This window comes from Hirsutella rhossiliensis (assembly GCF_020360975.1).
Source record: "Hirsutella rhossiliensis strain HR02 chromosome Unknown scaffold00001, whole genome shotgun sequence".
In the NCBI taxonomy this organism is placed as follows: Eukaryota; Fungi; Ascomycota; class Sordariomycetes; order Hypocreales; family Ophiocordycipitaceae; genus Hirsutella; species Hirsutella rhossiliensis.
The window spans coordinates 7,348,526-7,363,659 of NW_025408667.1; the positions used below are offsets into that span (position 1 = coordinate 7,348,526).

The window sequence follows — 15,134 nt, forward strand, 5'->3', positions numbered from 1 at the left end:
CGGCAATGCGCGGGTGACGTAACGGCAGCGATTCAATGCGCAGGTGTTGGATACGTGGGGTGGATAATGACATATGAGTCTCAGGGTCCTCCTGCAGGGCTGCAGGGTCTGCCGGATCCACCTGGCCTGACGTCACTACGCATTATCCCGCGCTGTCATGACATCACCACGTTCTCTTGGGGCCCTCCTTATCGACACACCCCCACCACATCCAGTTTCACCATACTTTCTTGACATGCGCATGGCTTTACAGTACAAGCCCGCTCATCTCAGTCGGGCGCCCTGTTCTTTGAATGGACATCCGGCAGTCGCTCTTTAAGAATCGATCGACGCTAGTACCTATTCGGCTGTGCTCTTATATCAACACCCTTTCTTATGTTCTTCTAATCAAAAGCTCGACGTTTGGGTATTTGGGGAACCTGATGCGGGAACTCAAGCTGGGCCGAATAAACGAGTCAAACGGATGAAAAGCATCACTGGCGCTCGGGAGGTTTCATGCCGCTCCAGCTAAAGACCCCAGTGCTTTTTCCAGCCTCTTCAATCAGAAAATGGCGTTATATATCTTCTGTCAGCATATTGAATAGGGGGCGGGGACTTTTGGGTTGATCTTAGACAAAAGCTAGATGTATCATGTATGTTGAACGTGTTCGCAGTCGAACCCCCGCCCTTTGTTCCGCAACAAGACTACGAGACTGATCGACGGACTGGACTCGGTCGGCCACGTCGCATTTATCTAGTCAAGCGTTCGATTATTCGTGAGGTGGAATGTGACTCGGGAGGTGGAGGTAGAGGTGAAATACTTCTCAAGTATGGATTCTGTATGCCTGCATGGACTCACAAATGCAATTTCACGGGAGCACTATCTCCCCGCGGTTATGATCAGTCACCGAGTACATTGAGGACAATGTCGATACCTCGTCACATGTGTGTCTGTTCGACCACTGGGCCATTCGCCAGGCCTTGGACTCACTTTTCATTATTGCGATGCGAATTGCGAACTGTTTCAACGACTTCACGCTACTTCTATAGCTAGCTCAGTCTGCTTCAAATGCCCGGGCAGCCGGGCAGCGTTGTGGCGGACAGCCCAGCCTAGACACTCACTACCTTCACTGGTGCCCGACCCACGCCGACGTAGCCTGAATCCCACGCGCCTGTTGAACCATAGAAGATGTAGTCGCTCGGTCGGGAGCAGGCAGTAACCAGCGAAAGCTCGTGCACCCCTCAGGCCCCTCAAGCGTCCTCACCAAAGTCGAGGACGGCGTCGCGTGCGTCACTGAATAATGGAGTGATGCCGGTCCAAATTTCGAACTGGAGTTACAAGCCATGTCAGTTCAATTTGACAACGAACTAGTTTATTATTCAAACGTACCTGGTAACAGCCCTGGGATGTCAGCACCTCCAATCCAGAAACCACTGTCCACCCGTCGACTTCTTCCGCCAGCTGCATGACTGGCGTCACTCGGGGCTGGTACGCCATTTCAAGCAGGACGCGGCCCTGCGCTGGGTTCGTAAAGCGCGCTAGAGTCATGGAAAGCAACTTCTTTACCATGGGGTCGACGGGTTTGTCCGCTGGAATGGTGCTGATGACGACTCTCAGGTCTGCTGTCATTTCTACAACGTCCGAAGGTCCGGTGACCACACGAACATCGTAGTCGCCAGGGAAATCCGCCGCGAGAGCATCGACTTTGCTGCGGTCTCGTCCCACGACGTAGACGGGACGCAACCCTATCGAGTGCAGCGCAAAAACAGCCGCTCTTGTCGTGCCCCCGGAGCCGACGACCATTGCGCAGCTGCCACTGCTGCGCCCCAGCACCCCGGCCTGCCTCAGTGTGTATGCTATGCCCTTCCAGTCCGTATTATCTCCAAGAAAGCGCTGGCGGTCATCCGTCACATTCGTCGTGAGGGGCGTCACCGTGTTCACCGCGCCAATGAGCCGAGCCGCAGGCGTCAGTTCATCGACAAGTTCCATCACGTGCCGCTTCAGGGGTATCGTGACAGAGGCGCCTCCAAAGTCTGCGGCTTGTAAGACGGCGCGTACATCGGAGACGTTGTCGGTCTCCAGCAGCTCGTAATGGTGCGGCAGCCCCATTCGCTGGAACAGGCGATTGTGAAGGGCCGGCGACCTTGACTGGGAGATGGGTTTCCCGAAGAGATAGAATTTACGCGCCTCAATCTCACCAAGTAATGCTAGGCCTTGCCGGATTTCAGCAGCGGACATTTGGCCCGGTGCGGCTGGAAAGGGTAGAACGGGATGAGAGACGGGCGTGAGGTAGCCATTGAGTATGCGGCTGAGCTTACCCGCCACTCCCATGTTGATCGCGATGATCGGAGTCTTCTGCGAGGCCAGCATCTTGGATTTGAAGCTCGTTAGGTCAAAGTTGTCCTCAATAGCTCGGGCAACGCCAACAAGCTTGATGACGGCGCCGTACTGTAGGGCCCTGTTGTAGAATGGAATCCATGACGCGTTTTTCCAGGATAGAGTGCCTTGCGGGTCGTGATGGGAAGCGATGATCCGGACATGTCCACGCAAATCTGATACGACTTGCAGTGTGTGGTCGTCGGCCGTCACTTCCACGTCGAGATAGTCCACGCCCATCCGCAGACCCAGGCAGTAAAGCGCGAGACGCCTGTCCTCGTCGTCGTCGGGGAACTTTCCTCCCTGCGCCTCGGTTCGAACAGTAAATATGATGGGCTTTTGGGCCACGTCCCGTAGAACAGACACCTGCTCCAGTATTGAGTCAGGATCTTGCCTTTCTAGGAGATCAACTCGGAGCTCCACTGCGTCAACTTCGGCAACGACACGGGAAATTTCGTCGCGGGCTTTACTTAGGTCAGGAAACGTCAGCGAGACGAAGAAGCTTTGCCTCTTTCCAACTGTCGCCTCAAAATGAGTGCTTGTGCCGTGGATCGAGGCTACAAAGAGCTTGAAATCCTCGGGTATCTCAGCGCCGCTGACGGGGGCCTCGGTATGGGGGCTGTAGTAGACGTGGTTGCTGCACTGGTCATACCATCCTTTGCGCTTCTCATAAATCTGCCGAACCTCGTTTGTGTATGCAGGCCTTGTCTTGTCTCTTGTCAGATACTCCACGATCTGTTCGATATTCCGATGGACCAGGACGACATGACCACCGTTGCGGCAATGAGCCTGCAGAAGTTCCCTGGCTTCAGGTGTCTCGACTACTCCTCCGCCGCAGGAGAAGACGTGGCCATGGGGCTGTGTCTCCACCAAGTCGCGCAAGAGCGCCAGCTCGTCCCGGCGAAACCCTTCCCAGCCGTCCGGGCCATTGACCATGTCAGTGATCTTTTTTCCGCAACGTCGCTCGAGCTCCTGGTCCAGATCGATGAACTTGGAACCCGAGAGCGTCGCCATCCACTGTCCCGCCGTGGTTTTCCCAGCCCCTCTCATCCCAACCACAAATGTTGTTCGTTGGGTACCCAGGGTTTTCGCAACGGCACGTTGAGTAGCGGTGCCGTTGTCGACACCATCTAGGCTGACTTGGAACGGCTGAGAAAGCGTGTCCCACCACCCCGGCCACGTCTTCCCCACGCATTCCCGCTCGGTGATGATGGTGGGGCGTGGTGATGCTAGAGATAACACACTGAGGCTCATGGCAACGCGATGATCGTCGTAACAGTGAATCTGAGCATCTGGCGCACGCAGGCCGATCAGCGAGTTCCCCCGAACCTCGATGCCGTCCTCGAGTTCTCTGCATTCCACGCCAAATTTGGCCAGCTGGTCTTTCATAGCCTCGATTCGGTTGCATTCCTTGACTCGCTGATTAGCAATGCCGTTGATCTGGGTCGTGCCATTGGCGACGGCCGCCAATACTGAGGCGGTCAGGAAGGCATCTGTCATAGGCTCCATGTCCACAAGTGGAAGGGCTTTCAAGGTCCCCGCCGGCGGGCCAGTCACCATGGTCGAGAGCTCGCTCTGCGTGACGGAGCAGCCCATGGGCCGCAGCACCTCGATGGCGAATCGTGCATCTCCCTGGAGAGACTGAGATCCAACATTGGAAACAGTGCAGGTTGTGCCGGTAATCGCCGCCACGGCCAGTGGGTAAGTGGCTGAACTCGCATCGCTCTCGATGGTATATTCCGGAGGGTTCTGATAGGCTCCTTGGGGGATGTGGTATGTGTCCATCTCTGTAGTGGACTTGATGACTGATATCCCAAACGATTTCATCATCGAAGTGGTCATGTCGATGTATGGCTGTGAGATGGGCTTGCCACCTACCAAGCGGAGGGTGACAGGGCTCTTGGCGTAGGGCGCCGCCATGAGAATTGATGAAACGTACTGAGAAGATACAGTCGCCGCTAGCTCAATCACACCACCTTCCAGACCTCCTGCGGCGTGGATCCGGAGCGGCAGGCTGTTCTCCTTCCCCAGGTACTCGATCTTGACTCCGTTCAGCCGCAGCGCGTCGACCAGAGGGCCAATTGGGCGCATCTTCATCCGGCTGTTTCCCGTCAGCACTGTCGACTTGACCACGTCGGTCGAGGAGCAGAGCGCCACCACAGTGGTGAGAAAGCGAGAGGCCGTGCCAGCGTTGCCGATATACAAGTCATCTGGACTGGCCTTAAGTTGGCCGCCTCTACCCTGAACCTCAAGCACGCCGCCAGCATCTCCCCACGAGTATGAGGCGCCACCGAGCCGGGCGATTGCAGATAGCATGTACTCGGTATCATCCGAGTGGAGTAGGTTGCTGATGCGGCAGCGTCCGGAGCCGAGGGCCGCCAATACCAGCGCTCTGTTCGAGATGCTCTTGGACCCTGGTGGAGTGACGGTAACGTTGAGACCGCGGGGTACTCCGGGTGTCACGGATACTGATGACGAAAGAATCAACTTGATGTACCGATCTGCCACGACGCTGGCTCTGGCCTCGTGGGTCCTGCCAATCGCAGACAATAGCACAATCTTCTTCTGGCCGCCGTCGTTCTTCTTATCAACGGACATTTTCCGCAGCATATCTTCCACGTGACACTGCTTTCCAGCCGTCAGCTCGACGACTCGCTTGTCTTGCAGAGATGTGGGCAGTCCGTAGGCGGCAATGCACTTGGCCAGTCTAGCAACGGCGTGGGGACGCAGCACACCCAGAAATCGTGCCAACTCTGCCTCCTTGACCATGCCAATGGCGACTGCTTCGCCGTGAAGCAACTGTGGCGTCAGGATGGCCTCTATCGCGTGACCGATGGAATGGCCAAAGTTGAGAAGGTTGCGCAACCCGCCCTCACGCTCGTCCTTTGAGACCACTTCTGCCTTGACACGCGCTGAGCTGATGACGACTCGTTTCAGAGCATCCCTGATGGGCCGGAAGCGACCAGCACTGCAGGAACGAGCGCATGCCAAAATGTCTGCGGCAGACCGCTCCAAAACGGTGAACTCGGTCTCGTCCCAAATGGCGGCCGTCTTGATCACCTCGGCCATTCCGTTGATGAATTCGCGGGCCGGGAGAGTTTCGAGAAAGTCCAAGTCGATGTAGATGCGTCGCGGCTGCCAAAAGGCGCCCACCAGGTTTTTGCCCATGGGCGTGTCAATAGCCGTCTTGCCGCCAATGGATGAGTCGACCATGGCCAGTAGTGTTGTTGGAACCTGGACGAATCGGACTCCTCGCATGAATGTCGCCGCAACGTATCCGATCATGTCGCCTATCACGCCGCCGCCCAAGGCAATGATAACGGTATCTCGAGTGCATTGTTGGGATAGCATCCAATCCTCGATCTCGGCCTTGGTCTCTCGACACTTGGACGCCTCGCCGGGCGGAATAGCATATGTCAACAGGCGGGTCGCGCCATCGCCCCGGTTGGCGTCGAAGAAGTCCCGAAAGGGAGGAACATAGGTCTGAAAGAGATTCGTGTCGGTTAGGAGGACATACGTGGATGATTGTACGTTGCGGAGGAGGTCCGTTCCGATGCGGGCCGGCCACAGAGCATAGTCGGCGATGATGCTGGCCTCGCCAAGGATCGATATCGTCTGAGGGGAATTTTCGACTGGTGGTGCCATGCTTTATGGAGAAGAACTGGCCACGCGGCGGAGTGGTCGCTCGTTGAATTAGACCTGTGTCGGAAGCTTGAGACGCCTAGGGGTCTTTGGCACCAAATTTTGTCGAAGATTCGCGGAAGTAGCTAGTGAGTCAACCCAAAGGTGGGGAATAAAACGGCATACAATAAACGATTTATGACTCTATGGGGGCGCTCGACAGTACATTACTTCGCCAATGCACCCCTTGCCTTTTAGGGCGTAGCGCGAAGCATTCCTCCTCAGCCATGTGTCTGAACATTTCATCCGCTCGAGACATCTTCGTCGCTCATATCACCATCAGCTGGGGTGAGTTCGGTTAGCTCCTAGAGACACCTCGACCCTGATGCCCATAAGTTTTGCCTCACCTCAATAAGTTTCGCAGTCAGCTCGAAGCATTCTTGCTTTACTTCCGCGCTTCGGGGCTGCGAAGAAGAGTCTCTACACAGTCCGGTGAATCCGAGTTCATCCAGCACATCTCTCAGGGTCTGCATGGATCCCGTCGCGGCTGCATATCGATCATCCGATGTCAGGATCCGGAGCAACGAGTGTGCAGCCCCCAATGCAGCCGAATCCTGTCCATGAAGCAGCACGCCGCTCAAAATAGACGGCATGGGGCCACACCTTCTGGCTCGTCAGTGCCGGGACGTGGCTCGGGTACATATTACCTGTACAAGCAAGGCGGGCGGGCAAACGTACAGTTTGACAAAAGCACTTGGGCGTGCGATAGCAAGCTTGTTCAACCAGTCAAGGCTGCGCGCCTGAGCCGCGTCTTCCAGGTGGTGGAAATCCACGAGCTCCACGGCGGACATAAGCAGAAGCTCCTGGTCCTGAAAACTGTCAACATCATGGCCTCCGCGTGAATTGATGATGCTGCTGGTCCCGTCAAGCTTCATGTCAGACCACCAGAGGCTCTCGATGAAGTCCTCATGGCCCACGCATCGGGCCAAAATCAAGGCTAAGTAGGGAGACCCGTGCACAGAATGTGACTGGCCAGACAGAAGGGAGTCAGCCGTCCAGGTTGTCAATTCCAAGAAACAGGACAACACACGAATGCCCGTCGGTCTCGTGGCGGCGTCGGTCAGTCCCCTGACCAAACAGGCGCAAACCGCGAAGTGGAAAGTCTCATGGCCGAACTGGATACCGTACGCTTCATCCAGGGGAAGAGCTGCCTCTTCCAGTTGACTGCGGCTCTGCAGTAGTAGCGGGACCATTTTCTCGCCCCTTACGTTGCCCGCGGTCCCAATGTTGGTCAGTATCGCTTCTAGAAATTGGGCAGTGCAGTTGAATAGCCCCGACGGCACCAGTCGCACGAGCGAGATGGCGAGCCAAAACAGCTGCACGCCATATCGAGACGCAGATGGCAGTTTGGTCATCATCTTGGCGAGAGATGTGACAATGGCTTTCAGCATCTCGCTGTTGCCGTCCTCTCCAAACTGGCCAACGCTGCTTCGAAGGGCAACAAGGACTTGATATAGGAGGTCGTCGTCGACCTCCTCGCGGGCTAGGTAGCCCATCACTGCGAAAGCCTTTGGTTGGATAGCTGGGTTGTTCTGGAAGGCTGTGCTGGCGACGAGACTCATCCACCGGGAACGCCAAGCATTGGCCACGTCAGTCGACGGAGCCGCCGCAGAACATGTCTCAAACAAAATAGCTGCCAGATTCTCCGTGGTCGCAAGCGCCGATCCCGAATCCTGCATCATAGATACAGAACCGTCCTCTCGAGCCAGCGCTGACGACAAGGTGTCTCCGCGAACGTCGCAGAGGGAGTCTAGGTTGGTCTGTAGCTTGAAGAGCTTCGCATCGTCCAGCATGAACGACGAACAAGCGGCGTGTATAGTGTTGACCAGGAACTTGTGAACAAGGAGGCGGATGTCTTGTCCGCCGGTGTTGGCAAGCATTGTCACTATGTGAAAAACCTCTGGGAGAAACATTTGAGACTGCACGCCGCTGTCAAACGATAGGGCTAGGCAAAACTGGAGCAGAACACATATTTCGACCCAGACGGCATTGTCTGGGAGGAATCTGGTTGGCCGTAGAGACGAGCGATTGAGCGCCTTGCGGAGACGTGAGATGAGTTTGCCCCGAAGACTGACGGTGCCAATGCCAACCATGACGGACGAGACCGTTGCTACGCTTTCTGCTCGTGCATCATAGCTTAAGGAAGTCTTGATGAGCTCGTCGAGGAAGATCTCCAGCAGTAATTCGTCTCGGGCCACTGATGGCCAAACATGGTGCTCGAGGGCATGCAGCAGACTCGGGTCTAGGGCAACGAGGTCGATGAACTTGCGGAAGAGACTGGCGACTTTTTCCCGGCTCTTGTCCCCATCCACGTCGCTAGCCAGAACATTGAGGCGCAAGCCCGAGAGCCAGGGGGCCATGTACTCTAATCCAAGGGGTTTCTGTTCCTCTGGGAGGCCCTCCCAGCTGACGAAAAATTCAGTCAGGAAATCCGAGGTCAGTTGTGCCTCGGTGAGGGCAAGTTCTTTGCTCATGTTGACGATGAACCGGGAAGGATCGAGAGGAACGGACAAGTCTATGCGTGTTAGCAGTTGTTCCACGAGTCGGCCTCCATATTGTGCCCTGGGTAAAACTGGCACAAGGGGCACCCGAGGAACCTGACCTTTGGCGCATACTATCCTGGCTTCGGCGCCGAATTCAAAGGCACGGCAAAGTGCACCGAGCAGGTTGTACGACGCAAGTCTGAGGGTGTGGTCTGGGCTCGCCAAGTTGGTGAGGGCGAGGTTGAGAATCGTGCCCGGAACATCCTGCGGACGAACCAGCCTCTCGAGCGGCTTGTGAGCCCTGTCATCCGTTCCGTGCTTGCTCTTTGCCCCGCGGATGCTCTGGAGCACATCGACCCTCTTCATGCTCGTAAAACACATGACGATTTTGCCACCATCTGCTTTTAGCCCAAAAGCAGATTCGTCCTCGGCGTGAATCGTCGTCGTAGCTTCTTCGACTTCGCCAAGGCGGAAGATGTCATTCACTATGCTGCTCAGGCGCAGCCCTGGCAAGATTTCCTGCTTCTTGGCTGTTGTGACCTGAACAAACTGGCTGCCAACCTTGATGATGACCTCGACCATTCCCTTGGATTTGGAAAGTCGAGTGACGGGCTGGAAGACGTAGCGCGTGTCTGTCACGACACTGATGGTCTCTTTCGGGAGGTGGAGCTGGCTTAGGTGAAAGTGTGCTTGCAGGTCCTGAAGGCTACCGATGAGATGGTAGTCCACATTCTTGGGATGAAAAACGCTGCTTTCATTCCGGGTGGAAACTCGTAATAACCGTCGAAAGCATCGCCTACAACTAACTAATTAGCTGCAGTTCCTCGAAGTTGCTGGATTAGAACTGACTTGAATGCGCTATTCATGTTATAGACGTATATCCTAGACAGACTCAGCGACAGTTCCGAGGGCGTTAAGAGGTCCAGATTTGTGAAAAACTCGTCTGGGGGCTCGTTTCGCCCCTTGTAACAGGTCGAATCTATGAAAAGACCGAAAGGCTCATGCCACAACCGGCTCGCGATCTGTATGCCAAGTTAGCATAGTGTCTGAAGCTGAAGATGAGGGTTGAGAATGGTGTGTCGGAGGTCATCCTCGAGGTCCGAGGCCAGTGAGCGCCGTCTTGGTTGTCCGCGTGTTTGGCATTGAGGGCGTCGGCGCAGTAGCCTCACCTTCAGATAGCAATATAGAAGGGTGTCATAGTCGATGCTCTCGTTTTCAATGTGCCGCAGAATGACACAGACTATCGAAAGCCCATCCTGGAATGCCATCAGAAGGGGGTTAGGGTCAGACGAAACGGGCACATGCCTTGCTTTCGCCTCCGTCGTAAACAGCTCGAGACGTCAAAAAAGACTCGGAACTCTTGAACGCGTTCCGGAGCATGAAATTCTGGAATCGGGAGTATAGTGGTGGCGAGTTGGATGAGATTTGCGGTCGATTCCAAGATATGGCCAGTGGCGGGGGCCCAAGCTTGGTAACAAGATCTAGAAGCGGCTCGGAGATGGACGGCGTGCCACGCGCATACTCTGCAGGGCTTCGTACAACGTATTCCTTTTTCTCACGACAAGCCAGCGTCTGGCGAACGTGGTCCCAGTGGTCGTACAGAAAGCGATGGAGGGCAACGCAGGATCCAAAGTCGAGAAGCTTCGAGTTCACACGGCTCTCCAAGTGGTTCGGCGGCACCTGGTGTGTGTTAAAGGGGATCCACGAACGATTACCACTCCCTCGACAGCTCACCGAAATCTCACGCAAGAACCCAGTCACCAAATGTATGTTTTGGACAAGAAATGGGTTGAGCGGGAACATGTAGGGCTCCTTGGCGCCAAAGAGGACGTTGTTTGCGAGGTTCTGTATGATCTTGGCGATGAGCAGGAGGCCACGCCGCATTCCCTTTGTCGGTGCACTTGATACGAGGCCCTCCGATTCAGGCGCAACAATGGCAGGGCAGATGAAGCGGAGAAACACGAAAGCCCCAACCGCGGTGTATTTGGCGTTTGGGAAGCGAGACGAAACGGCGTCGGATATCTGCACGCATGTGTTACCGTCTGCATCGTGGCCCCTCGCTTTTCGCCGACGCCACTCACGATACTGCATATCTTCCGAAACGAAGCTGGCACACTCATCGACGATGCGCAAATATCATCCATGAAGACCTTTGCGACGATCTGAAGCTGGACCGCATTCTTTTGCAGTTCCTCCTGGGAGCCGACTCTCGCGGGGTCGAGCTCCAGATCGAGATCTTGCGATGTCAACATGAGTCTTTCGAGGACTTTTCGGAGAGTGGCCCGCAGATACAGGTTACCCTTCCACTTGGCATATATGGAGAGCATCTTGGTCACGACGCATGTTCTTCGGAGAATCTCGGCTTCGTTTTCTGTTGCGTGCATGGTGAGCTTGCGCCTGCCACCAAAGAGCCAGGCATGTCCATACCAGTTTGCCCTATCTCATGCCTTATAAGAGCCTCGAATAACTCGAAGATCAGCCCACGCTGTTCAAAGATAGTCAATAGGCACACGGTGAGCTCGTCCACCTCGGATGTCGGGCAAACCGAACTCATCGCGACAGGGAGAGAAAGATCTGTCGTCAGGACCTTGACCCCAGATGGTGAGTCGTTCGGACGCAGATGGGACTTCATAAGGGGCACGAACATCTAACAATTCTTCATACTTTTCGCTCACAGCCGAGTCGGTCAGGCTGCCAAACTCCGTTCCTTGCATCAGGATATTGTAGAGGACCTTGACGAAGGCAGTGCGTATCTCGATGTTCTCATGGTAACCAATATTCAGGGAATGCTTCAGCCCAACGTCGATGTTTGCGCTCAAGAGGTTCGACAGGATGGTGATGACCAAGTCCGAGTCGGGAGCCGCTCCGCCGCGCGCGACCACGCCAGAGTATTCTGAACGGCCGGCATCACGAGGTTCGTTGTGCAAAAGGAATAAGAAGCGGTTGAAGTAGTTGTGAAACATCTGGGCCTTTTGTGCGCTCATTCCGGCGTCAGTCTGACTATCGGCGGGCTGCAGTGGCAGGCGAAAGGTTAGTTGAGCAAGAGCTTTCAAACACGCCTTGTCCAGGTCTTTCTGCATGCGGCGACTATCATCCTGCCGGGTCCCCGTGGTAGACTGTTGCTCCTGTATCGAAGGGAGCGGCCGGGCTATCCAGCCAAAGATGCATTCGAGAAGTCGGTTCCTGGTGCGCACGTCGTCCCGCAGGTTCATATGTTCTCTCCGTTGCGTGACCGCCTCGCATAGATTGCAAACCCTGATCTTTACCCTGAGTGTGTTTGCTCCATCGGAAGCCGAGTCAATAAACTTGGTGAAGTTGAGGGTTATGATGCCAAGATGAATGAATGACGATCCTCCGAGATCTGTCGGAGTTTCTATCCTTTCCACCATGGTTCTCAACAGCGAAGCGGCCTGCTCGGCGAAAATGATCCCACAGTCCTGTCCGCTTTCAGCCGGACGAAGGACCCCAGTCAGAAGCACCTCAAGCTCTGACTCCAGAGCCTTGAACAGTGGACCGTAGAGAACGGAGGAGGTTTCGGTGGACAAGACATCTCGCATCGCCTCGCGCACTCTCGCAATGGAGCAGCCCAAGAGTTGGATGCTGACTCTGAGGAAACGCGTCAGATCTGGCTCCTCGAAGTGCTCCGAAATGTGCCGATCGATCCATCGCAAGCCGCTAGGAGGTAGTTCTTCCAGTGCAGTCCCTCGATCAGCAATACAAATGCCGCCCAGCGAGGCCAGGAATCCCGACAAGTTTCTCCATTCGGAAAGCATCTTGTCGTCAATGGCATCAACCGACGAAGTAGAAATATCCTTAGCAAGCTCGATCCATCTTTCAAAGGCCACGTTCCAGGCATTGAGAATTCCCAAAGTTGGGTAATGCATACTGCGCAAGAGGCCGCGCATCCTCTTTTGGAACGCGACCAACCCAGTAAAGCGGAAGGCAGGAGAAGCGAGCTCCTGGTAAGTGCCTTGATTGCGAAGCACCGAGGGAATGGACCCATTGTGCTCATTATGGGCTCTTATGAAAGACGCTTCCTCAAGCAAGAGTCCGATGGAAGACGTTACAGTCTGGCAAATGTCAACATCCGCCGTGCAGAGCGAGACAAGAAGGACACTCTCGAGTTTTGACGAATCGTTGGCCACATCAGGAGCATCCCAGGCGAGATTCGACAAGCCCTGCAGTCGTTAGGACACAGCTTGGGCTCGCAATGCAGACCTTGGATTGAACCAACGGGTATTGCTCTCAGGAGGGTCAGGCGAGCTGCCAAGAACCCCTGGAGTGACTTGATCTCCGCAGTCTGCCTTTGAACTTCTATACGCTCGCAGAGGTCGGTCACGACCGTTGAGCTGTTATACTTCAGACTCTGCTCACGCGCTGCTCTACAGGTTTCCACTTACCTTTGCTTCCAAATGTCCTTCCCCAGATCTCGTGGGAAAGAGCAGTTCTCGACGTCAGATTCCCGGAATCCTTGCTTCTCGTCAAGAAGCCTGGTGGCCAGCTTCGTAGCCAGTCCGCGTATGGACGTGTCGGATGACAACACGCAGAAGATAAAGGGCCGGAGAAAGCCCCTGTCAAAGGAGGCTCGGGACAGCTCATCAGATAGGGGTTCGGGGAAAAGATGCAGAAACCGAAGAATAGCGCAGACCAGGCCCCAACTGCCTTCTCTCGAGTCCCCTTGGGACAGCACCGCGGCCGCACAATTGTCCTGTCGCCAGTCAGTCACCTAAAGTCAACGGCATCACGCCTTTCCAAAGTCTGACCTCGAACCGGGATTGCATAAAGGGGAGTGCAGCGTCCAACAAACGTTCAGAATCAACGGCACAATCCTGTTTCGCAAAGTAGGCGCAGGCCTGCACGACGGCAATATTGTGTTTATTCGGGGCGCATGACGCTATGCAAGATTGGAGGAGTGAATCGACACAGCCGCGCATGTTCAAGTGAGCCAAGCTCACAAAGGCGCCGGTAATCATGTCTTGGTCAAAGACTGGTGCATCTGGTGAAGGGGGGACTGTGTGGCCGAAGATGACGTCCTTGACTTCGTCCTGCACGTCCATTGCATAGCTGACAAGCGCAGATTCACTGTTGCTGTCGAAGTGGCGAGCGGCACGAAGCAATGCAATAAGGCAGTAACCGGCTCGTTCATTGCCATTTCTGAGGGCTTTTTTCAGGCCGTCGAGGAAGTTGACTTTCTTCATCATGCTGTTGCTTCTGGCCTCGCTCATGTTACTAGCTACTTCAAAGATGTCGGGTAGCATGAGAAGTAGCGTAAGCTGCAGCGGATACAATACGGTCTTTCTCTTCCCGTTGTCGGTTCCAGCTTGGGTCATATCAAACAGGGTGTCCGCGCCACCATCAGGTTTCTTATGGAGGGAGTGAAGCCGGACGAATTGGTCGGGATAGCGGTCGACCCACCGCGTAATCAACAGCGGCAAGGCGGCAGCGACAGCATTCTGGCAAGACTTCCGAAAATGTAGATAGCTGGAGCAAAGTTCCTGGATAATGAGACCAAGCTTGGGGCCATCGACCCAGAAAAAGGGCAGGGCACGGGCGACGACAAGTGCCAGCTGCTCGGAGGCTTGATGAGAATGAGGCGATTCTGAGCTTGCGTCGGCCAAGGAGGGGGCAGTGCGAATGCTGTAAATGACATTCTTGACGTAGGCAAATGAGGAGGACCAATTCGTTGCCGTGATGTATTCGACGATAGTCTTGACATATGCGCCCAAGCCGCCTGCATGTTCAAACAGATGGGAAGACTTGTCTGAGTCCCCCATCTCCCGTTGCGAATGCACGACACCGACCCAGGGCACACAGGCGTTGCTCTCCAATACCTGTCCCAAGAGGGTTTGGGGAGGGAGCATATAGTCGTCGGGTATGGGTTCCAGCAACTCCATTATAGCGTCGAAAAGGCGGTTCACGAGGTTCTTGCCGAGGGACGAAGGAAGGTGAGGGTCGCCTGCGTCGGTGTCATCACTGGTGGAGGGTGAAGGCCAACAGGAAGAGCAGCAATCGGCCAATAGCGCCACAATGTAGAGCTCCGACTGTAGAACGTGGGCTGGGTGAGTGGCAACCCCAACATACGGTCGCGCCAAGTCCTCGAGCAAGTCAACGAGGGCGTTTGCAATATTGCTAAGCGCGACATTGCTAAGGCCGACCAGCATGGCTCGCGTGGTGTGCAAAACATCGTCATCTTCTAATGCTCGACCGGGAGTTCCTGTTCGATGCGGCAGCTGCAGCGAATTTTCAACACTCCGTCAGTCAATCTTGGCCGAAGGGTTCACGCAGAGTCGTTCTCGACCCAAGATGCTACATACCCTGGTGGCAACTCTATCGACCATACAGTCGACCAGTCCAGCGTATCCGGTCATTCCTGCGAAAGTCACATAGAGAGAGGGAAGGGGAAGCGAGGCATTAGCTTCCTGCTAGAATAATTATTCTTGCAGTCAGCTGTTAGACCTAAACTGTCGGGCCAAATAAGCTAGTAGACAGCTCTCTACCTAGTAAGTAGATAAATTATAGGGTGGGTATAAGGAGAAAACTTTAAAAGCAAAGGTATATAAAATAGTATTACTATTTATAAAAATATATATTGCTATTTTTATAAAGGCCCTATT

The 15,134-nt window shown here is 54.9% G+C and overlaps 2 protein-coding genes across 2 annotated transcripts; both read right to left on the bottom strand.

The window, feature by feature from the left end:
- Positions 1-1,230: 1,230 nt before the first annotated feature.
- Positions 1,231-6,001, bottom strand: HRG_00983 (EPSP synthase (3-phosphoshikimate 1-carboxyvinyltransferase) domain-containing protein; the record flags this gene model as incomplete). Its single annotated transcript, XM_044859454.1, has 2 exons — positions 1,231-1,308; positions 1,370-6,001. The coding sequence occupies 2 exons, from the start codon at positions 5,999-6,001 to the stop codon at positions 1,231-1,233; spliced, it is 4,710 nt and encodes a 1,569-aa protein (XP_044725854.1).
- A 278-nt stretch (positions 6,002-6,279) lies between these two features.
- On the bottom strand, positions 6,280-14,858 carry HRG_00984 (GTPase-activator protein for ras-like GTPase domain-containing protein; the record flags this gene model as incomplete). Its single annotated transcript, XM_044859455.1, has 18 exons — positions 6,280-6,320; positions 6,462-6,640; positions 6,716-7,005; positions 7,126-8,552; positions 8,640-9,316; positions 9,370-9,542; positions 9,690-9,776; positions 9,826-10,200; positions 10,255-10,542; positions 10,602-10,891; positions 10,948-11,107; positions 11,166-12,698; positions 12,755-12,869; positions 12,921-13,228; positions 13,476-14,087; positions 14,130-14,493; positions 14,602-14,750; positions 14,835-14,858. 18 exons carry the CDS (start codon positions 14,856-14,858, stop codon positions 6,280-6,282), a joined length of 7,092 nt encoding a protein of 2,363 aa, XP_044725855.1.
- Between the last annotated feature and the right edge of the window lie 276 nt (positions 14,859-15,134).